Source organism: Salmo salar, chromosome 10, assembly GCF_965601325.2.
Source record: "Salmo salar chromosome 10, fSalSal1, whole genome shotgun sequence".
Classification (NCBI taxonomy): Eukaryota; Metazoa; Chordata; class Actinopteri; order Salmoniformes; family Salmonidae; genus Salmo; species Salmo salar.
This window is the reverse complement of record NC_138300.1, coordinates 74,810,683-74,835,715: the sequence shown is the minus strand read 5'-3', so window position 1 is coordinate 74,835,715 and position 25,033 is coordinate 74,810,683. Positions and strand designations below refer to the sequence as shown.

The following is a 25,033-nucleotide window of genomic DNA, read 5'->3' as shown; positions in this document are numbered from 1 at the left end:
TGTAACTGCAGTAATTATTAGTTCTCTATTGTGTAACTACAATGTAACTACACAACAGTATTGATATCCACGATATCTGCTCAATCTTACAGACCATAGATGAGGTAAAGAGGTCAATGGAACTCGACCAAAACAATGGAAATGCCATGGAAACGGGTGGGGGAAAGATCCAGAATTGCCTCATTGCCCCCAAGCAAAATTAGCCCATTTAAGCTATTGTTTATGTGTATTTCACACTATGTTGAGGTAGAAATCGGTGTATAATGCTTGTGTGGATGTCAACCCCAATACATGTACATATCATCATCACCAATCATCTACATTTCAGTAAAAAACATTTGACTGCCACCAACAATTTCTGTATGCTAGCTATGCCATCAGCTTATACGAACGGGAGCTAGCATTTAGCAACCACTTTTTCTAAACCTGAAAAGGCACAACTTTCTAAATGTTATGCACTGAAAACAGCCAAATGTATCCAAATGGGACTTTAGTAACCACATTGTGGGCCCGTTACAATACAGCAACCATGATGGATTTGGCAAATATCAACCTGGTTAGTGTGCGCCAATCCGGCAAACTTCTTCTCTCCCCCAAGGTCTGCGTTCCATTGACCTTTTTACCACATCTATTGGTATACCTTTGCCAATGGCATATTATGAGGTTATTTCGTACCTGAAGGTGTGTACAGATCCTCCTGAGGACATCGTAGACACTGTCTCGGGACAGCAAGGACACAAACACATACTGCAAGACAGAACAAGACACTTGGGTAAAAAAAAAAAAAAACTTTAGCTCCACTATCTTTGATAATCTATTACAGCAGATGTGAAGATGCACAGGTTATCAACAAAGTTAGATTTCTCACTTGTCAACTGACATTTGTATGACATGCAACGCCTGAGTAGCTTCAGCCAATCCAGCTGTGCACTAGATAAATGAAACAGTTATCTGAGAGCTGTCTCTGCCACTCAGTTTCACTAATTCATGAAAGACAAAACAAAGCCAGGTGGCAGCCAGCAGCTTTAGCCATCATCACTAAGGACCATAAAACCCCATAAAAGGTGTTTGCTGTGTCAGGAGCCCTGTTACATCACACCACTAACTTGTACAAGAACAAGAACAGACTATTAAGTTACCGTTTGAAACAAAACACAAGCACCCTGATCGCTGTACATTCCTTTTTATAATCAAATGTTTTTATTTATAATAATAACTGTTAGAAAACAAGAATACAGATACACAGAATGAAGTTACAACCCCCCAACCCAATCCCACCCCATTGAGGACCCAATGGATCTAATTAAATAAAGAAAAACAAACAAAACCAAAAAACTCAAAAGCAATACATCCCAAAGTGATTAAGTAGCAAGAAGCCATTGGGTCAACGTGTCTTCTTTAAGCTCTGTGAATGCGAGCTGTAGACTACTCCATATAAATCACATCCAAAAATATTAAGATTCATTCAGTGTGGAGGCTTCCATCATACAGCAAGAAGAATGGGCTTCTGACACAGAGATAAATTAAGTACAGAAACAGCTGTTCATTACTTTACAAATAAACTACTCATATCCTCAAAGCAAACACCTCTGAAGAACTGTATATTGTCAATAAGGTGAACATGGATGTGACCTTTGACCTTTCAAGGTCCAATAGCACCATTTTTATCTCAATATCAAATCATTTCTGAGTAACAATTAAGTACCTTACTGTGATTGTTTTCCATTAAAATAGTAAAAAAGGAACAAAAATAGCTATGAGCAAAGAGCAATTTTTCAAGCAAGAATTTTGCTAGGACTGTCTGGGAGTGGTCAGAGTTCGGGAGGGGAAACCTAGCTATTATTGGCAGAGAGGTTTGGAACTCTTTCTTATTGGTATATTAACACATTTAATGCCTGGTCACCAAAACTCCATCCTACAAAAACAGGCTGAAATTTCAGGCGGTCTTTTCACACAAATGTTCACAATTTTACATTATTATTCCTACCTCATAGTGTGGAAAATCAGGTAAATCACGTTTTTGACTGAACTGGGTCTTTAACCTGATATGTTGTATGTTCTCAAATCAGAGCAGTGTCTGTTGAGAACAAACTACAGGTACAGTAACTACCAAAATAAAGGACACATCAACATAAAGTGTCTTAACCACCTTGAGTGGAAAAAAAAAAAATCTACATAAAAATATGTTGGTTTAAGCTAAAGATATCTGATATTTGCATTGGACGCGTCTCAATCCACCGCATCCGCCGATGTCACACTTCCGCATCTGCGGTGAAAGGTGACAGACCTAGAGCGGTGTTTGTCAGACCATGAGACATCCTGAAAATCGGACTTCTCACAAAATCGTCTGTAGTTTCTGAACGGTTAGGCCTCCAGACTATTATGGTGAGACTCATGAACATGATGGTGCTCTCCATTTTGCTCTACGACTCCCACAAGCGTTTTGGGATTCGTCTGAAGTCGGCGCAGCCGATCTGCCAACTTCTGTCTGCAGCGTCCGAACAGTTTGACCTACACACTATGACCCCTAGTTTATTTGGCTCTAGGATGCCCACAGGCCTCACAAGACTCGTCTGAAGGTCACCCAGTACCAGTAAAATAAAATTATGGAAATACAGTACAAGTCAAAAGTTTGGACACCCCTACTCATTCAAGGGTAATTTCTACATTGTACAATAATAGTGAAGACATCAACACTATGCAATAACACATATGGACTCACGCAGTAAACAAAAAAGTGTTAAAAAAATCAAATATATTTCAGATTTTAGATTCTTCATAGTAGCCACCCTTTGCCTTGATGACAGCTTTGCAAACTCTTGGCATGCTCTCAACCAGCTTTATGAGGTAGTCACCTGGAATGCATTTCAATTAACAGGTGTGCTTTGTTAAAAGTACATTTGTGGAGTTTCTTTCCTTTCTTAATGCGTTTCAACCAGTCAGTTGTGTTGTGACAAGGTAGGGTTGGTATAGAGAAGATAGCCCTATTTGGTGAAAGACCAAGTCCATATTATGGCAAGAACAGCTCAAATAAGCAAAGAGAAGCAATTTGACCATGAAGGCCTGATTCATGCAGTCTCCTCTGAACAGTTGATGTTGAGATGTGTCTGTTGCTTGAACTCTGAAGAATTTATTTGGGCTGGTAACTCTAATGAACTTATCCTCTGCAGCAGAGGTAACTCTGGGTCTTCCTTTCATGTGGCGGTCCTCATGAGAGCCAGTTCCATCATAGCTCTTGATGTTTTTTGCGACTGCACTTGAAGAAATTTCAAAGTTCTTGAAATGTTCCGCATTGACTGACCTTCATGTCTTAAAGTAATGATGGACTGTTATTTCTCTTTGCTTATTTGAGCTGTTCTTGCTATAATATGGATTTGGTCTTTACCAGATAGGGCCAAATACAATTTTTCCATCAAATAATTTTTTTATATATTTATTTTGATACATCAAGGGGTCTTCAAATTCAAAATCAAATAGCTAAATGATCCTCGGTATGACCTTCTTAAAACAGCTTCCTGGAGTCGCCTCTTCACTGTTGACGTTGAGACTGGTGTTTTGCGGGTACTATTTAATGAAGCTGCCAGTTGAGGACTTGTGAGCCGTCTGTTTCTCGAACTAGACACTAATGTACTTGTCCTCTTTCTCAGTTGTGCACCGGGACCTCCCACTCCTCTTTCTATTCTGGCTAGAGACAGTTTGCGCTGTTCTGTGAAGGGAGTAGTACACAGCGTTGTACGAGATCTTCAGTTTCTTGGCAATTTCTCGCATGGAATAGCCTTCATTTCTCAGAACAAGAATAGACTGACGAGTTTCAGAAGAAAGTTCTTTGTTTCTGGTCATTTTGAGCCTGTAATCGAACCCACAAATGTTGATGCTCCAGTTACTCAACTAGTCTAAAGAAGGCCAGTTTTATTGCTTCTTTAATCAGGACAACAGTTTTCAGCTGTGCTAACATAATTGCAAAAGGGTTTAATAATTATCAATTAGCCTTTTAAATTGATAAACTTGGATTAGCTAACAACGTGCCATTGGAACACAGGAGTGATGGTTGCTGATAATGGGCCTCTATACACCTATGTAGATATTCCATTGAAAAAAATCTGCCGTTTCTAGCTACAATAGTCATTTACAACATTAACAATTTCTACACTGTATTTCTGATCAATTTGATGTTATTTTAAATGGACAGAAAATGTGCTTTTCTTTCAAAAACAAGGACATTTCTAAGTGACCCCAAACTTTTGAACGGTAGTGTATATACAGTATATATATTTAAAAAAATATTTTTTATACTGTTTGGACATAGGCGTCCCGAAAAAACACTTACCTGGCCTGCTCAATACTCTTCTATGCAGAAAAAACTCTTAAAGTGTTAGGGTTAACACCTAGATAATGCTAGCTGTCTGTGAGTGGTAGAGCCATATTGCATTGTGCTGCTGTACTATGCTGAGCCATACCTTCTGGCTGGTGTCCACAGTGATGGCCAACCCGTTAGGTACTAGGCCCGCTGTCCTGTGTTTCTTCACCAGCCGTACTGACACCACCGGAATGGCCACCTGTAGAGGAAAAGCAAACATGGTTAGCACCTGCACTTCATAGCATAATAGCATAGCATCCCTTTACTCCCGCAGCACTAGGAGAGCCAAGAGTGTCATGTTGACTAAAAACAAGTTAACTTTTTAAATGACTCTGCCATTGTTAAAGTCTCCCCCCCATCCTTGACAATTCCTAAAAAATACTTGAATTCGCAACACTCAAAGCACAGTAATATATTTAACTCAAAAACCATAGCGGCCGTCAATGGCCTTTCTTATCTAACAATAATATTTCTGTCAGTACCGCAAAATTTACTTACTAATAAACCTGTTGTCATATTCGCGTGGCTATTGTCATCAAGCAGAAACCGGAAACAGGGTATTCTGTCATTTAATTTTTATATATTTGGGGCAGAAGAGCGATGATGTCGAGATGATTGACATAAGTAAACAGCAGATACATTTTTGGTGTTGTCGATGTTTAATGCTGTGAAACTTGTGGATTCGTTCTCAGATTAGCAAGTCATGTCACGATAACTTGGTTGGTACAGGTGAGAGCATCAGCGGTGGAGCTCGAATGATTGCTCTCTGTCTCTGAAATAGTTACAGTGTTTAGCTGTGTATAGTGTAGTCAGCTAACTAGTTGGCTGTTTTGTCTTGAAGAGGAACATGGAGGAAGAGGAAGTGGAAAAGGGACAGGAGGAGAGGAGGAACCAGAGTGAGAGAAGGAGGAAGAGGGAGAGCACACCCGAGAGGGGAGCCTACGTTTCCATGGAGTTTGTCTGCCCCAAGTCACAACATTCACCCTTTTACCACACAACATGTGCCTAAAGTGAAAGGCAGGGGGTTTGGAGTTGTTTTTAAAAGTGGTAGAAACTTCTATCTCTTCCAGACCTTGTAATGGATTACAACAAGAAAATGAGGAGTGTGGTTGACCATCTTGACCAACTGAGGAGCAATTACAGTGTTGGATCCACAGGCAAAAAATGGTGGAAGAATATGTTTTGGGGACGCTCAAAATGTCCATCATAAATGCGTACATTGTTTGCGGGACCCTGCAAAGGCCCCTTCCCAGAAACCGCAGGTGCTGGTCCCTGAAGGCATTCAAAACGCAGCTGTGTATTCACTTTGTGATATGACTACAGTGGAAGGAAGAGGGGACCCAAGAGGGTGGCACCAGGGCGTGTGGACCGAGTTGTAACTCATAATTTAAAAGCAGGTGAAGTTTGAAGGGCTTTTTACTTTTTAAAATTGTCTCTGAACAGTTGTTTTGTTTCTTGTCTCTACCTAATACTTATTGCATTCACTGAATTGTTGTCAAAGTAGGCTACTATTTCTACATTTTGTGTCCAGCCTGGTCTGTACTAAATCTTATTGAGAGAGGTTATCTGCATTTTGAAATAGTCTCTGAATAGTTGTTAGCATTTTTACTACAAATTTACTACAATGTAAATACTCTAGGGATTTTTGTTGGGTTGCGTGTTAATCGTTTTTTGATAGTGAGTGTCTTTACACAATTGACAAAATCTGTCTTTTTCCTATTGACATGAATGTAGTGTAATATCAAATAAGATGTTGTGCTCTTTAAAACTAAGATCATTTGTAATTGTCATTTGTTCTTTGTTTTTGAGCTGTGTCTGTTTGTTTGAAATGTGTGAGAAAATGTGCATTATTTTGAAAATTCTCAATAATCTACAGCAGCATTATAGAATTGTATTGGGGTCACACACACACAAACACACATCATCATCATGACACTATACTATATATAATATATTTTTTTAATGAAGCCCTTAGTGGCCAGATTATGAACTGGGATACAATGTCTATCAGACGGATGGATAATCAGACAGGAGAGAGTACACGAAAAAGACGTTCATGAATATGTTCATAGATGGGTCAGGTTATAAACATAAAGGCTATATAGGGTACACACTTCAATACCCATGGTCAGATTACTTTCATAGATGGTAAGAGGTCAAAGTATGTGGTACAGAGTTCGCCAATGTTAGCTGATTAGTTACGGAGCTGTGACAGATTCCAGATTAATTGCATCGGTAGAAACACAACAACAAAACAAGCAACTTGCTAGCTGGCTATGTAAACAAATATCACTGCAACTCAATATCATATGAGCTAAACTGCACGGGCATCTACCTTAACGCGACACGTAAGCTGTGAAATAGTAGGAAAACTAGGCAATGTATGGCCTATGAATATCTGTATCTAGCAAACACGACAAACCATGACTTAAGCCCAACAGATAAATGCGAATTACTCTAATTTCGATGGCTAGTTAGCTGGTTGTCTGTAAGGCTAGCTAGTGAAAGTGACAGCTGAGGTTGACGCTTTCCAAATTTACCGCCACACACAACTTTTCTTGCCTGACAGACTAGCTGGCTAGCTAGCTATAGCAAGCCGCTTGAGCCGTTTCCATATCAATTACATCAGTAGAAACAAGACATAACAACAAATTAGTTAGCTGACTATATACAGATAAACCACTCCGCTGCCCCTTGTGCCCCCTACTGCTGGCCAGGTGTATTTATTTGAAGGATCGGTATGATGTGCAATTAAAAGATTGTTTAAATGTGAAATTAACATGGTTGATTTTTTAAGGTTAGGGAGAAGTGCTGTGAATAGTGCCACTTTTTAGGATGTCAATATAAATTACTGTATTTATAGTTGTTTGTAATTTTGTCTTGTCTTTTAATCATTTGTGTTGTTCTTGAAAATCGAGGACCACATTGGAAACAAGCGTTTCAATGAATACTTTCAAGTGATATCCTCATTTCGCTGTATATGTCTGTTGCCCAAAATAAATTCCATTCAAACACCGCAACTATTTCCATGAGAGAGCAATCATTCAAGCTCCTGCTCCGCCGCTGATGTACTCGACTGTACCAAGCAAGTGATCATGACAGGATTTGCTAATATGAGAGCTATTCCCCAAGTTTCATAGCATCAAACGTCAACAACACCAAACATACATCTGCTGTTTACTTATTTCACTCACCTCGACATCATCACTTTCAAAGTGCAAAGACGTGTCCGAATCCTTATCACCAACCAACATAGATACAGCCTCTTCCACAGTGAAAAGTCGTGGCCACTTCAGTACCGTAATTTTGAGTAATTAAGTGATTTTTTCCCCCTATAAAAAGTCAAATGACAGCATACTCTGTTTCCGGTTGATGACAACAGCCACGCGAATACGACAACAGGTTGTTCGAAAGTTAATTTTGCGATATTGACACAGATATTATTGTTAGAAAAACAACGCTATAGTAATTTGAAGAAAGACGGCTGGTGGCCACTATGGGTTCTTAAGTGTTACATTGATGTGAATTTTTGGTGATCCCTTTCTGAAGTACCCAAGACTACTTTATTTAAAAATTTCAGCATGACAACGAACATAAGACCAAAAATCCGACTTTGGGAAAAGCCGGCCTACAAGTCTCAGCTTCATCACAGAGTGAATTGTTTAGTTCTAATGTCATTCTGTAGTTTTTTTCTGTACTTTTCCCAAGTATTTTACACCACGCATTATTACTCAGACAAATTATTGCTCAGGGTGGCCAAAATAATACCATCAAGTACATTTTGTGGAGCGTCAAAGGGGTTAACAACCCTGTGAAATGTAAAAGGGTGCTGACAAGTGCACGACAACGCCCAAAAGTTTGGACACACCTACTCATTCAACAGTTTTTCTTTCTTTTTATTATTTTCTACATTGTAGAATAATAGTGAAGACAACAAAACTATGAAACAACACATATGGAATCATGTAGTAACCAAATAATTGTTAAACAAATCAAAATATATTTTATATTTGAGATTCTTCAAAGTAGCCACCCTTTGCCTTGATGACAGCTTTGCAAACTCTTGGCATTCTCTTTCCCAACAGTCTTGAAGGAGTTCCCACATATGCTGAGCACTTATTGGCTGCTTTTCCTTCACTCTGCGGTCCAACTCATCCCAAACCATTTCAATCGGTTTGAGGTTGGGTGAATGTGGAGGCCAGGTCTGATGCGTCACTCCATCACTCTGCTTCTTGGTCAAATAGCTCTTACACAACCTGGAGGTGTGTTGGGTCATTGTCCTGTTGAAAAACAAATGCTAGTCCCACTAAGTGCAAACCAGATGGGATGGCATATCGCTGCAGAATGCTGTGGTAGCCATGCTGGTTAAGTGTACCTTGAATTCTAAATAAATCTCAGACAGTGCCACCAGCAAAGCACCCCCACACCATCACACAACCTCCTCCATGCTTCACGGTGGCAACAACACATGCGGAGATCATCCGTTTACCTACTCTGTGTCTCACAAAGACACGGCAGTTGGAACCAAAAATCTCATCAGACCAAAGGACAGATTTCCACCTGTCTAATCAAATCAAATCATATTTGTCAAATCAAATTGTATTTGTCACATGCACTGAATACAACAGGTGTAGACCTTACTGTGAAATGCTTACTTACAAGCCCTTAACCAACAATGCAGTTTTAAGAAAATACCTAAAAAAAAGTAAGCAATAAAAAAAAATAAAAAAAATTAATGAGCAGCAGTAAAATAACAATAGCGAGGCTATATACAAGGGGTACCGATACAGAGTTAATGTGCGGGGCACCGGTGTCGAGGTAATTGAGGTAATATGTACATGTAGGTAGAGTTCTTAAAGTTACTATGCATAGATAATAACAGAGAGTAGCAGCAGCGTAGAAGGGGGGTTGGGGGGCAATGCAAATAGTCTGGGTAGCAATTTGATTAGATTTTCAGGAGTCTTAAGGCTTGGGGGTAGAAGTTGTTTCGAAGCCTCTTGGACCTAGACTTGGCCCTCCGGTAACCCTTGCCATGAAGTAGCAGAGAGAACAGTCTATGACTTGGGTGGCTGGAGTCTGACAATTTTTAGGGCCTTCCTTCCTCTTACACCGCCTGGTATAGAGGTCCTGGATGGCAGGAAGCTTGGCCCCGGTGATGTACTGGGCCGTACGCACTACCCTCTGTAGTGCCTTGCGGTCGGAGGCCGAGCAGTTGCCATACCAGGCAGGGATGCAACCAGTCAGGAAGGTGCAGCTGTAAAACCCATGCCAAATCTTTTCAGTCTCCTAAGGGGGAATAGGTTTTGTCGTACCCTCTTCACGACTGTCGTGGTGTAACGTCGATGAGAATGGGGGCGTGCTCAGTCCTCTTTTTCCTGTAGCTCCTTTGTCTTGATCACGTTGAGGGAGAGGTTATTGTCCTTGCACCAAACGGTCAGGTCTCTGACCTCTTCCCTATAGGCTGTCTCATCGTTGTTGGTGATCAGGCCTACCATTGTTGTGTCATCGGCAAACTTAATGATGGTGTTGGAGTCGTGCCTGGCCGTGCAGTCATGAGTGAACAGGGAGTACAGGAGGGGACTGAGCACGCACCCATGAGGGGCCCCCGTGTGGAGGATCAGCGTGGCAGATGTGTTGTTACCTACCCTTACCACCTGGGGGCGGCCCGTCAAGAAGTCCAGGATCCAGTTGCAGAGGGAGGTGTTTAGTCCCAGGGTCCTTAGGTTAGTGATGAGCTTTGAGGGCACTATGGCGTTGAGCGCTGAGCTGTAGTCAATGAATAGCATTCTCACATAGGTGTTCATTTTCTCCAGGTGTGAAAGGGCAGTGTGTGGAGTGCAATAGAGATTGCATCATCTGTGGATCTGTTGGGGCGGTATGCAAATTGAGTGGGTCTAGAGTTTCTGGGATAATGGTGTTGATGTGAGCCATGACCAGCCTTTCAAAGCATTTCATCGCTACAGACGTGAATGCGCTGAATACTTATGGGTCCTTATGGGTCCTTAACCAACAATGCAGTTAAGAATTTTTTTTAAAAGTATTTACTAAAATAAACTGAAATAAAAAAATATTTGTCCATTGCTCGTGTTTCTTGGCCCAGGCAAGTCTCTTCCTCTTATTGGTGTCCTTTAGTAGTGGTTTCTTTGGAGCAATTCGACCATGAAGGTCTCCTCTGAAAAGTTGATGTTGAGATGTGTCTGTTACTTGAACTCTGTGAAGCATTTATTTGGGCTGCAATCTGAGGTGCAGTTAACTCTAATTAACTTATCCTCTGCAGCAGAGTTAACTCTGGGTCTTCCTTTCCTGTGGCGGTCCTCATGTGAGCCAGTTTCATCATAGCGCTTGATTGTTTCAGCGACTGCACTTGAAAAAACGTTCAAAGTTAATTTTCTCCATTTACTGACCTTCATGTCTTAAAGTAATAATGGACTGTCACTTCTCTTTGCTTATTGAGCTGTTCTTGCCATTATATGGAATAGGTCTTTTACCAAATAGTGCTATCTTCTGTATACCACCCCTACCTTGTCACAACACAACTGATTGGCTAAAACTCATTAAGAACAAAATAAATTCCACAAATTAACTTTTAACAAGGCACACCGGTTAATTGAAATGCATTCCAGGTGACTACCTCATGAAGCTGGTTGAGAGAATGCCAAGTGTGCAAAGCTGTCATCAAGGCAAAGGGTGGCTACTTTGAAGTATCTCAAATAGAAAATATATTTTAATTTGTTTAACACTTTTTTGGTTACTACATAATTCCATATGTGTTGTTTCATAGTTTTGATGACTTCACTATTATTCTACAATGTAGAAAATAGTAAAAATAAAGAAACTCTTGCATGAGTAGGTGTGTCTGAACTTTTGACTGGTACTGTATATGAAATGTATTTACTAGAATGTTGACGTTCAAAAGACACGTCATTGGCCCGGAGGGGGGACCAATGGGGCCAGGCTTTTCTAGTGTTAAGCGTAGCATCCCTTCACTCCCTTAGTGATCAGTCAGTCAACAAGGACACATTAAGGTAACATTGTTATTTGCACATTCTCATTGCAATAGCATTATTGTTGCATATTGAGAGCCACTAACATGGACATTATATTCTACCCAATCCATTCATACATGGGAAATCTGAGCCGGATGACTTGCAAACATTTCGAACAAGCATTTTATTCTGTACAGAACAGTGTTTGGGATGCCATTAGGTTAGTTAAGAGTAGACATACGGCACATGACAAAAATGAGCTGTGTGACCTTTACGCTACATAACTATGCACCCCAATCTTGGGACTTTGTGCCCATTTAAAGAAAGGGGGAGTAGAACGGGTCAAAACAAACAGTGTGAGAAAAGGAACAAATAAAGGTCTATTCCAGCGGGAGTGTACACACAGTGAGTGCTTGATAGTTGGGTTCAGGGTGAGTTGACACCGTGCTTAATCTTCAGTCACTTCAAATGACTGGCTGGTTAATGGGTCTTTGAGCTTAAAATAGCCTTGTTAGGTTTATGCTTTATCAGTTCAATAGAATTCTGTTATTTCATAGAAATACAATACAAATATTCTATAATTGGTGCCAAATACCCTTTCCTCTTGAAAACATTTTTACACTTGACTGACCAACAATTGTATTATTCAGAACTTATTATCCCTTTCACAACTACATTTTATGTTGTATTCCGTGATGTCATGGAAAGTAATGATTTGTAAATAAGGAAATTGGTGCTCAACTTAATTTCCTTTACTGTAAATGGACTCAACATCTTGTAAAACTGTTTGCTGTTCAATAAATAACCTGACTATCATGTCACTTTATTGTACTTATTTCAATACCTACATCAAACAGGCCATATCTCATGTTGAACGTTACTCTTGTAACATTTCATTTTTCAAGCTCAATTATCTGAACTAGGAAACGTAAGCGAATAAGCAGTTTCAACGATGGACATAATAGAGGGAAACCTGCATGCAGTGCGATTCATTTGAATGTCTTTTGTGTTCAGGTTGTTAAGTGCAGAGGATAAAAGTCTCTATCAGACATCCTAATTCTCTATTTCAAAGAGAGAAACCTTCAGCAATTGAACAGAGAAACATCCATTTATGTTGAATGATCTCTAGTCAATGGAAAGTGTGGAGGTAAAAATGAGAACCTGTTATCAACGGGAATGATCATACCAACAATGCTATATAAGCATTGATAGGTATGATGATGATAAGTCTATTATTTATTTTCAACACAGGTCTTCATATTTGGTGTGTTTGTAAATTAAATCTGCCAGAGTGCGCTAGCAAGCTAATGTTGGCTAGCTCGCTAGCTACTTCCAGACTCAAATGAGAGAACACCTCACTCTGACCATTTTACTCGCCCGAGCAGAGCTGGTCAGGCTGTTTTCATGTTATCTAGAGCATTGGTGACTGTAACTGTGCTGCTGGCAACAATTTAATTACACTTTTTTACCGACGTTTACTGACACGGGCCATAAACAACAGGCGTTGAGCGTTCATAAATTCATCAGTTATTTTGCGCTCTGGCACACTCAAACGAGAGTGCTCTGAAATCGGAGTAGATAGCCAGAGTGAATTTACGAACGCACCCATTGTTAGAAGAGAGAAGCCATTTTGTGTCAAGGCTGAGGGCAGTTGCAATTCCTTCCCATTGTGAACCAGGCAGCATCAGCGTAACTGCTAACCAGGGAAGACCCACTGGAGCCAATGAACCACCACATCACCATGGCTGTTTGACACTCACCTTGATGTCCTTCCCAAAGAGGTTGGCATAGAAACACAGCCAGTTGCGGGAGATGTAGAGGCGGCCCTGAAGTAGGATGTCTCGGAGAAGAGCGCAGGAATACACTGGAAATGGGAGGGAAAAAAACACAAATAAGACCAGGAATACCATAGAGATACAGTATAATAATGTTCTATTTCATTCTGTGGGGAATACACACCCCAGAGGGAGAATGCACAGAGCTGGAGACTAGCGTGGGATATATACGAGTTGGCTTCAAACCCACACATTGTGGCAGTGGGATACAGCTGAAGTGTATGGGATTGTGGACCACCGTTGTCTAGTGATGATTCCCTTTAGTATAGAAACACAACTCAACTTGAAATATCATTATGTCATTTAGGGCGTGCATACTAACACGTCAATCTGTAGACGCCCATACCACAAATTACGAAAGAACCAAAAATAAACTCACTTCTGTTCTAACACAGATTATGAACTAACGTCACAAAATATGACTCATGACCAAAACACAAACAAACAGTCCAAAATGGCAATGTGTGATTGGAGAGGCTTTTGATCATGGCCTCATTATGGCCCCCGCACCTCTCTGATTCAGAGGGCTTTTGGCTTAAATGCGGTTCAATGCATTCAGTTGTCCAACTTCCATTTCCAGCTGAATGCAGCAGGCTGGTACAGGGTTCCTCACAGAGAGGAGAAAAGGGAGAGTGGTCAAAAGAGAGAGAGAGAGAGATGGAAAGAGAGAACAGTAATGAAAGAGAAGGGAGAGGAAGACACTCTGTGGAGTGGAAAGCAGCTGGCTAGGAAGCACTGTGAAGCCTGCTGTAAGGAGATGAGGACGTGATTCTAACAGCCAGCTGACAGTGATTTGCAATGAAAAAGGAATTGATTGACTTTGGCTCAAGTCACATAATCCCAAATGAATTGGTAACCTAAAAATACCACTTTGCCGGCTTTTTAGCGACTAGCGGGTTTGGCGTGGTTTATGATAGTGTGAATGTCCATATGCGGCAGAAGAAGTAAGGCATTGCAAGTTATATGAATAGCCTACATCTCAACTGTGGTACTGTAGCTGCACAGCCATATCTAGTTTAGTGTCAAGTCAACCCTTGCACATTAGAGTGATGCAAACCCTATTCAAACAAAGTGCAGTTCAGCACTCCCAATTCAAATGGTATTTTCTTGCACTGTATTTGATCTTCCCACAAATGTCATGCACACATTCATCCCAAGCCATCAGATGGCATACCACCTTGTATGAAGCAATGTACTGGGCATGCATTCTAACTACAGGAGTATTCTAGTATTATAGACAGAGTATATGATGTATAGACAGTGTTCAATTTCCCCTGACTTACCTTTCATGAGGATCTCCTCCTTGGGCACGGTCTGGAACAGCTTGTGGTACTGGGAATTGTACTTGCTGACGGTCTGTAAGGGGGAGACAGGGGTGAGACGGGGATAGACGGGGATAGACAGGGGATAGACAGGGGTGAGACAAGGGGAGACAAGGGGGAGACGGGGGAGGTTCCTTTCAGAAAATGTCCACTCACTGTTTTACTTCTCCCAAACGGAATCTTGTAATAAAGTTGATGGCCATGTGACTATATCACCTAAGCTTTTTTAACAGATTATGATTCAGCTCCTGTTATTATTTTGGAAGTGCATAAAACCCTTTCCAATCAATTAGGTTCCTCTCAGCCACGTGATCCTGCCCTGTCCTTTCCCTATGGGGGCTGGAGCTTTGGCATGCTACCCTACAGGATCATACACACACACACACACACACACACACACACACACACACACACACACACACACACACACACACACACACACACACACACACACACACACACACACACCACACACACACACACACACACACACACATAAAAAATGCACTCTTCCGCACACCCATTCACACACACGTGCACGCACAAACGCAGGCAAGCGCACAAAAACACACACACCTGTTCCCCTGGTGCTGGTCGATCACTATACACTAGTCCCACACCCTCTCTGTTACACTGAGTTGTTTCATAACTCAGACACACTTCCTATGTCACAATGTGTTCTGACCCAATTGTTTATCCTGCGTAACATCTAACAGTGTTCCCTTCCCTTCTCTGTTCCTCTGTAGTGGTGCCACAGACAATCCCTTCTCCTCTTTGCCTCAACCTGGGTTATAACTTATAATTGTCATGGTTCCACCTGTCAGCAGAGGGCGGCAGAGATCGTCCTAGAGACATTAACAACACTCAGGTGTGTCCTATTTACTCGTTATGATTTCCCTGTTTAAAAGAGGCGTGTTTTCTATTGTCCTTTGCTGAAGCTTGAGTTATGTGCTGTGTGCGTTTGTCGCCTGAGTGAGTTTTCGAGACTTAGTGTGTGTTGGTTTCCCCAGCGTTACTGTGATCCTTCTGTTACCGTTTCTCAGTAAAATATTATGTTCCTCCTTAACCACTGATTCCTCATTTGGTCTCTTCTCTGCACCTGGGTCCAACCTCACCATGTCACAATAATAGATAAAGACGGAAACATCTGTGCTGGAAACATCTGTGGGTTATTTCCAAGGGATCATTTTCATCAGCCATTCTGAAGGGGAGTGATTGTTTGAATCAGTTCGATTGCAGGTGTGCGTGTGTCGGCGTGGGTCTGTGTGTGTATAAGACTGGAGAAATGGGTATTTAAATCAGAAGACATATGGTCTGATCCATTCAGAGCTTAATTTAACCCTCACATACTTTTTAAACCTGTATGTGAAGCTTGCACTAGAAAACCTTGGACAATAATAAACATTTGAAATCGTTTCAAATGCAAATCCCTGAAACTCATACTGTATGCGTACAATATTACGTGGACTTGTGAGCGTGCTAAAATCATTGAAAATAAATACTTCATAAGATTTCAAATGTATTAGCTGACACTTATACTATGCATATACAATATTCTGTGGACTGGTGAACTTACTATTACCATGCTAAATAACTTGCCATAAACTCATTCCTTTGTTATGACAAAATACCATGTCTTGCTTACAATCGGGTAAAGACAGTATTTCTGTGTGATAGTTCAAGTACAACTACATGCGTCCTTACTTTGTCTCTCCTATACGTAATATTGTAGTGGTTAGAATATTTTCTTACACATGAATGAAGCGCTCCATTACTTCTTTATGCTGACAATACCGTGTAAACGATGACAAACAGTGGGAATCCAGACACGGGAATAATGACTCACCGAGCCCCTGTAGCATTTCTTGACATCTTCATAGGTCAGGTCATCAATCAGTTGCAGCCTGTAGAGGAGAGAAACACCGAGAAGTTTTAGGAGTGGTGACACAGTTTCTATGGTTTGTCACTGTCAGAAAAAGAAATATGTAGGAAAAAAATGAATAATCTGACTGTTGTGCCATGTTCAGCTCAGTCCGGATGGTTACAATCTCCCCCAAGTCTACAAGATACAGGACTTTCAGTACAGAGCAAAAGCTGTGATGATGATGATGATGATGCATTTGTTCTTAAATGTATCCTCCATATAGTCTTTAAGCAGAGGACGACTATGATAGCATGTACTGTTGAACTGCCGATGATGGACAAAATGAGCCTTATATTTGAGTGGCACGCACACACACACACACACACACACACACACACACACACACCACCTAAACAATCATTACAACCATTAATAAAAGACAGGGACATGCAAATGGACACACACAGACAAACACACACACACACACACACCTCAAACAGGTCATCGGTGTGAATGTAAATGCTTAGGTAATATGAAAAGTGTGTTTATGTAAAGTCAGATTGTGAAAGTCAAGTAAAAGACAAACAGTTTAGCAGATGTCTCTATTGGCCAAGTCCTGACCCGACACACACACGCACACACCCGCATGCGCGCACACACACACACACACACACACAGACAGACACACACAGACAGACGGACGGACACGCACACACACACACCTAAAGTGATTGATACTGACCACTAGAGCCCAAAGTAGACTCCCTCTAATATCCCTAAGGGCCTATTATAGCTTGGAGAGGCTACTTCCCATTCACAGCTCAAGCCTGGCATATTGTACTGTTTGTGTCTTCGGGGCCACAATACTACACAATGAAGACGAGCAAGTAATTTGCTGTTCGGGTAAGTTTTTCAAAAACATGAAATCACACAAAAGGTGTCTGGACCCTTCTATAACATGCCATTTAAATCAAAAACAGAGATTTGGTTGTAAAAACAGAACTACTCCTAAACCATAATAATAATTTCAGCTCTATAGATTTTGGACGGTGGTCAATGAGGGAGAATAAAGCCTTCAGACAGGTTGTGACTGGTTTTCATTGATAGGCCACTGTGTCATTATCACTCTCTCCAGGTATTCTATTGTGGTTCAGGGGCTAGACTAGAACGTCATAGTGACAGTCTAATGTGACAGGGAACCACCTACTGTATATGCAAACAGAGAACATTCTGAATGGTTTCTACATGTGTAACGGCTGTCTTCAGAAATGAACCAAGGCGCAGCAGGTATGTGAATACTCATATTTAATTACCCAACAAAAGGAGTAAAGCATCCACAGGAAACAATAAACACGACAGCAGCAACAGTTTGCAGGCTAAAAAACACAGTGCAAAACAACCACCCACAACCCCAAAGAAAAACACACACACCTATATAGGACTTCCAATCAAAGGCAACTATACACACCTGCCTTCAATTGGAAGTCCCAATCATCAACCCAACATTTAACAAACACAAACCACCTGCCACATCCTGACCAAGACTAACACAATTACGCCCTCTGCTGGTCAGGACGTGACAACATGATACCAAAACAAACTGCACAATAATTGGTTTTCACTAGATGTAGGCTGCTATAGAAACAAACAATAAGGCCCGAAGGGGCGTGGTATATGGCTAATATAATATACCACTGCTAATATACCACGGCTAAAGACTGTTCATATGCACAACGCAACGCGGTGCCTTATTGCTATTATAAACTGGTTACTAACATAATTAGAGCAGTAAAAATAAAAGTTTTGTCATACCCATAGTATACGGTCTGATATACCACGGCTGTCAGCCAATCAGCATTCAGGGCTCGAACCACCCAGTTTATAATATAATATATACTCTATTAAGGAAACAGCAGCACTATACTATACCTAGATCTCTGCGTGTCCAGCTTTCCTTTCCCTATATGGCTAGTGTTGTGGTCTGATTCTGTCACTCCCCTTCACCACCGCAACAACTGAAGCGGTCCCCAAAATAGCATCTTCTAAAGAGCAGTGACAGTGTTTAACCCCATGTTGGGACAATCCTGTCTGTCACGTGCCATCGGATACCTGCCAGTCAGCTGGTGTCAGGCCACATGCACCCAGTCGGGGGTCATTCTCTCCATCTGTGTCTCTGTCAGCCAGGAGGTGAGGTGAGGCCCCCTCTACCACCAATGAGACAACGTATGTTGTAAGTGAGTCACTGTTGTAAGTGACTTTGGCTAAAAGCGTTTGCTAAATCGCATATACAGTATTATTTTCAGAGGAGAGCGGAGAGAAAGAAATGAGGACAGGAGCCAAGGACCAGAGAGGACAGCAGGGGCTGTCTAACAGGGGGGTCAACAGTAGCTGATTGACAACATAGTCAAGGTGACAGGTTGAGTCTGTCTCTGACTGAAACCAAGAACACTGTATCTAAGAATGCAGAAAATAAAAAAATATATTCGAAAAGATTTGACTCTGGTACCAGCAAGGTGCAGGCAGGGTCACATGATTCTGTATAATAATACTGTGTAAATAATCATTTTGAATTTGATCCTAAATGGTTTTAAAATGTGTGTCTGTCCTCAATTGGAACAGCTTTTTTGTTTATTTATATTAATTATCCAATCAAATCATATCTGTAAGGCATAGTCACGTGCAAGGTCTCGGTTCAAGCCCTATATAACCGATTTGATAACTGCCAGGGTTTGAATTACATACTGACTCCTAAAAGTTACCTAAAAATAGCGCTCCAATCCAATGTGGATATTTTTACAGTTTTTGGGGTTGTCCATGTTGATGTTATGCAACAGAAAACTGAAATGCAACAGAAAACTGTAATTTATACTGTAATTTGGGGTATTCTCAACAGAAAAATACGCCATCTCCAGACGTCCTCAGGCATGGATGGTTGTCGAGTACTGACTTGTATCACTGGTGACCTGGCTGATTGTTGTTTCTGTCTCATTAACATATTTAGAAGTGTGCCTTGTAATAGTGATGGGGGACAAAATCGACACAGTTACATAACGGGATATTATTTTTGAGGATATATCGCAACATTCTTCTTTACAACGTCACAATATCATTTTTGCGCTAGTTGGCTATACCTGTTCCAAAACGCAGGTATTTTTTTAAACAGTGAGTCAATATGTTGTATATCGTGGTATATCAGACCCTGATCAAAAATAGTTTTCTCATGTGTCTCTCTTGTCCCTCTGCAGCAGACACATAGTGGGCAATATGTTTGGAACATTGAATTGCAATAAAATCCCAGTATCGAATCACAATACATATAGAATCATGAGAATAGCAATACATATTGTATCGGCACCTAAGTATTGTGATAATATCGTATCGTGAGGTCCCTGGCAATTCCCAGCCCTACCTTGTAAGACACTATATTTTTTGCCCCCGTGAGTGAGAATGCTGTACCAATTTAACCCCTATGTGGTTATAGTGCCCCATCAATTTAAAATGTATACAGATTGGAGTGGCAGCAAGTCTTAAACCTTAAATGATTGGGCATTTTGCCATGTCCTTTTGGTCTGTTTTGCCCTGTAGTAGCTGCCAGTTTGGAAGTCTATGTTATGGCCTCTAAAGTGCAAGCAATATAAAACACCAAATATGAATTAATATGCTTTAATGTATAAGCAGTTTACCTATCTGCTAACCTGCTTGCACCAATCCCTCGTAATTACAGTTAAATACTGTGAAATTCAAACCCCTCCCCTCAATGAATTTAAACCCCTCCCCTCAATGAATTTAATTCATTCATCCAGTCACTCATTCAGATTACGGTAGCATTTACATTTTTACAGTATAATACAGTCAATTTTACAGTATTGTACTGTGTGTCATAACAACAGTACTTGCTTTGATACCATATTTATATTAAAGTAGGTGTACTGTCATATGAAATAAAGAATTTGAGATAATGTGAGCTAATTACCCATATTGTCCCATTTACATTGTGTAATTTATTGACTGTCCCTAACTAGCCCCACAGATAGGCTATCCAAAGTAAAAACCAACTTTGCCACAGTCGCACACTGAAGCTAATTGGCTAAATTAGTTGGCTAGCTTGCTAGCTAGTATAGGCTACTTCCAGACACAAGACCTGGTTAGACTGTTTCAGTTTATCTAGAAGGGTGAGTGACTAACTGTGTACTGTTTTGGCAGAGTGAAAGTTCAAACGCTTCCCACGTTCGAACACACACACACACAAAAGATCCCCACATCAAAGCACACCTCCAAGACCCAAATCTTGTTCTCAGGCGCATTTCCTAATGAGGAGAATTGAAACAGAGGCTAAATCAGGAAGTTCAGCCTCCCTTTAAGTATTTTATTATTTATAAAAATTAATATACACGTAAAGGCATTTATACTTTTTATAATCATTACAATTCATAAGCATTTAAACGTTCATGAGCTTTTAAATGGATTATTTGTGAACGCTATTATTATAAAGTGTAACAGAAAGCCTCTATATTCCCTGGATTTCTGAGGCCAACCACAGTTTGCTTGTTGCTTGCGGAGATGCCTTCCTTTAAAGAAATGCCAACCGTGGATCACGAGGCTAGGTAGGTATGATGACACCACTTTGGGCCGTGCCAACATTGCCAGACCAGACCTCCCCCCACTCCCTGCCTTCAGGGAAAAGAGAAGGCTGATCTAAACTGAAACAAGTATTAAACGGCTTCCTTTCACCACAGTCCTCTGTACTCCATTTATGAGACACACTACTGTATATACACGGTGCATTCGGAAAGTATTCACAACCCTTGACTTTATCCACATTTTGTTACGCTACAGTCTTATTGTAACATTCGTTGTGAGGAATGGACCAAGGCGCAGCGGGTTGAGTGCTCAAAATGAACTTTTAACGTGAACACTTATTAACAAACAAAAACAACAAAAACGATGAAAAAACTGTCTTGAAGGCAACATACAGCAAAACAAGAACAACCTCCCACAAAACTCCCATGAAAACAAACTCCTAATTATAGGACCTTCAATCAGAAGCAACGATTACCAGCTGCTTCCAATTGAAGGTCCAACCCCAATAAACTAAACATAGAACTACAATAGACTAGACAGAACATAGAACTATACTAACATAGAACAATACAAAAAACCCCGGAATACATAAACCAAACACCCCTCTACATACACATACAACCCGAACCATATAAAACAAATACCCCCTGCCACGTCCTGACCAAACTACAATAACAAAATAACCCCTATACTGGTCAGGACGTGACACTTATTCTAAAATGGAATAAATTGTTTTTTTCCCTCATCAATCAACACACAATACCCCATAATGACAAAGCAAAAACTGGTTTTTAGAAATGTTAGCAAATGTAGTCAAAGTAAAGGACCGCAATATCACATTTACATAAGTAATCAGACCCTTTACGCAGTACTTTGTTGAAGCACCTTTGGCAGCCTTGAGTCTTCTTGGGTATGACGGTACAAGCTTGGCACACCTGTATTTGGGGAGTTTCTCCCATTCTGCTCTGCAGACCCTCTCTGTCAGGTTAGATGGGGAGCATTGCTGCACAGATATTTTCAGGTCTCTCCAGAGATGTTCGATGGGGTTAAAGTCCGGGCTGTGGCTGGGCCACTCAAGGACATTCAGAGACTTGTCCCGAAGACACTCCTGCATTGTCTTGGCTGTGTGCTTAGGGTCATTGTCCTGATGGAAGGTGAACCTTCTTGAGCGCTCTGGAGCAGGTTTCATCAAGAATCTCTCTGTACTTTGCTCCGTTAATCTTTCCCTTAATCATGGCTAGTCTATCAGTCCCTGCCGCTGAAAAACATCCCCACAGCATGATGCTGCCACCACCATGCTTCAACGTAGGTATGGTGACAGGTTTCCTCCAGACCTGATACTTGGCAGTCAGCTCAACGAGTTCAATCTTGGTTTCATCATGGTCTGACTCCTTTAGGGGGCTTTTGGCAAACTCCAAGCAGGCTGTCATGGGCTTTTTACTGAGGAGTTGCTTCCGTCTGGCTACTCTACCAGAGTGGTTGGTGGAGTGCTGTAGAGATGGTTGTCCTTCTGGAAGATTCTCCCATCTCCACAGAGGCACTCTGGAGCTCTGTCAGAGAGACCTCCCAGACCAAGGCCCTTCTCCCCCGATTGCTCAGTTTGGGCGGGTGGCCAGCTCTAGGAAGAGACTTGGGGGTTCCAAACTTCTTCTATTTAAGAATGATGGAGGCCACTGTGTTCTTGGGGACCTTCAATGCTGCAGACATTTTTTGGTACCCTTCTCCAGATCTGTGCCTCGACACAATCCTGTCTTGGCGCTCTACGGACAATACCTTCAACCTCATGTCTTGGTTTCTGCTCTGACATGCACTGTCAACTGTGGGACCTTATATAGACAGGTGTGTGCCTTTCCAAATCATGTCCAATCAATTGAATTTACCACAGGTGGACTCCAATCAAGTTGTAGAAACATCTCAAGGATGATTAATGGAAACAGGATCCACCTGAGCTCAATTTCGAGTCTCATAGCAAAGGGTCAGAATACTTATGGAAATAAGGCATTTCTGTTTTTTATTTTTAATAAATGTGCTAAAATAAAACATTAAAATGTTTTCACTTTGTCATTATGGGGTATTGTGTGTAGATTGATGAGGAAAAAAAATATTTAATACATTTTAAAATATGGCTGTAACGTAACAAAATGTGGGAAAAGTCAAGAGGTCTGAATACTTTCCGAATGCACCGTACATACAGTATATATACACAACAGAGAAGTTCTCTCTCTCTCTCTAACACACACACACACACACACACACACACACACACACACACACACACACACACACACACACACACACACACACACACACACACACACACACACACACACACACACACACTCACACACAAACACACACCTCCACCTAAGCACACTCTTATTCATACACAGAAACCATTGTTAATATTCTAATCTAGTGCAAACAGAGACCAGGAGAAAATCAAAGTAGAACAATACTAAACACCAGAGGATAAATAGATAGTCAGCTTTAGAGTTCCCAGACACTGTGTGTGTGTGCGATCAGAGTTCTCAGACACTGTCAACAGGAGGAGTGCACAGACTAACAAAGTTATTGGACACAGACCCTCAGGTAAGGAATTGATGTCAGGTGGTCTGAGAGATAGACTCCAGTCTCCAGTTCTTATGTGGGTTATACAAGATGTAAACTGCATTGCATAATGAGGTTAGTTCCCACAACATAGAACTGTGTTCAGTATGACAGGGAATTATTTACTCTCCTCTTTTCTGTTGTTGCAAGGGTGCTTTTCTGTGTTTGCTTTTCTGTGTTTGTGAGAGGTGTGAAGGGGTAAAAGTGTGTGTTTTTGTGTGTATATGTGTGTTTGCGTGTCAGTCTGTGTGTGCCTATCTGTCGTGTGTGTGTGTGTGTGTGTGCGTGCGTGCGTGCGTGCGTGCGTGCGTGTGTGTGTGTAGGCCACAGCCTGAGTGTGGGTGAGTAAGCGGCGTCAGTTTGTCCGTAGTGGTGAATGCGGCATTTGTTGTCCTCAGGAACTTTTGGGTGGCCTACATGTTGTTCTCACAGGAGACAATTTCTGGTACACACACACACACACACACACACACACACACACACACACACACACACACACACACACACACACACACCACACACACACACACACAGCCCTAGAGCTGTTCTACTGCCTATTCACTGAGGCTCTATAGCCCTGAGTACTGAGAGGTCATTCACTCACACTGCCCTTCACAGACTAACTGTCCCTCCTGTAATTCCTGCAATTAACAACTCACTTCCAGTAAACTGCTGTGTACCGTTATCTGTGTATACTTTCAGTTGGAATTCCACCACAAATTAACGACACATAACAGAGGGGCCTTAAGTTGAACCGGCGGACAGGAATAGCAAGCATTTGCACATTTCATATGATTTTTTTCTTGTTGGTAGCACACGGCGGACCTCAATTTCCAGGTTGTCGAACTTTCGTTCTAAGAATAACAGAGCGAAAACGAGCCATTCAATTATGGTAATGGAAGACTGAATTTCACTCAGCCTAGTATTTTTTTCCTGGTTTAATAGACAGGTATACTGTATATACCGGTAGTAGGGGATATAGTGAGAAGGGAGACATAAGAGGAAACAGGGATGGAACCCCAGTCTCCAGTGGGGAGGCATATGCAGATTGGGCCGGTAGAGTTACCCACTAAACCACGGCTCTGCACAACCTAGCTAGGATACAAGCTGCAGTACTGTGGTCCTCTTGTCTAGTCCAAGGGTTTTCAAACCTCTCCTCAGGCACCCTCGGCAGTTCCATGTGTTTGAACAATTCGACAGCGGGCACACCTGATTCAACTTGTCAACTAATCGTCAAGCGCTTGAATAGGTGAATCGGGTGAGCTAGTTAAGGGCTACGACAAAATGGTGAAATGTCTAAGGGTTCCCGAGGAGAGGTTTGAAAACCACTGGTCTAGTGAAAGAGATGAGAGGGAGCCAGTTAATCCCAAACTGTTTGTTTGTCCACCCGTTCTGCAACCCGCTGGCTTCTATAATGAGGGAGTAGCAGACAGACAGCAGAGGAAGAGAAGAGAAGATATTTCTGCAGGCAGTGGCATCAG

General features: G+C 41.4%; 1 protein-coding gene across 2 annotated transcripts in view; it reads right to left on the bottom strand.

Annotated features, from left to right (window-relative positions):
• gramd2ab (GRAM domain containing 2Ab) overlaps positions 1-25,033 on the bottom strand; it is a 72,878-nt gene that overhangs the window by 13,709 nt on the left and 34,136 nt on the right. For both annotated transcript variants that reach the window (XM_014123957.3, XM_014123958.3), the window contains 5 exons: positions 16,347-16,404; positions 14,462-14,534; positions 13,104-13,207; positions 4,458-4,556; positions 676-747 (listed from right to left, as the gene is read on the bottom strand). In XM_014123957.3, coding sequence (XP_013979432.1) covers positions 676-747; positions 4,458-4,556; positions 13,104-13,207; positions 14,462-14,534; positions 16,347-16,404 — 406 coding nt within the window. The remainder of the gene's footprint in view (positions 1-675; positions 748-4,457; positions 4,557-13,103; positions 13,208-14,461; positions 14,535-16,346; positions 16,405-25,033) is intronic.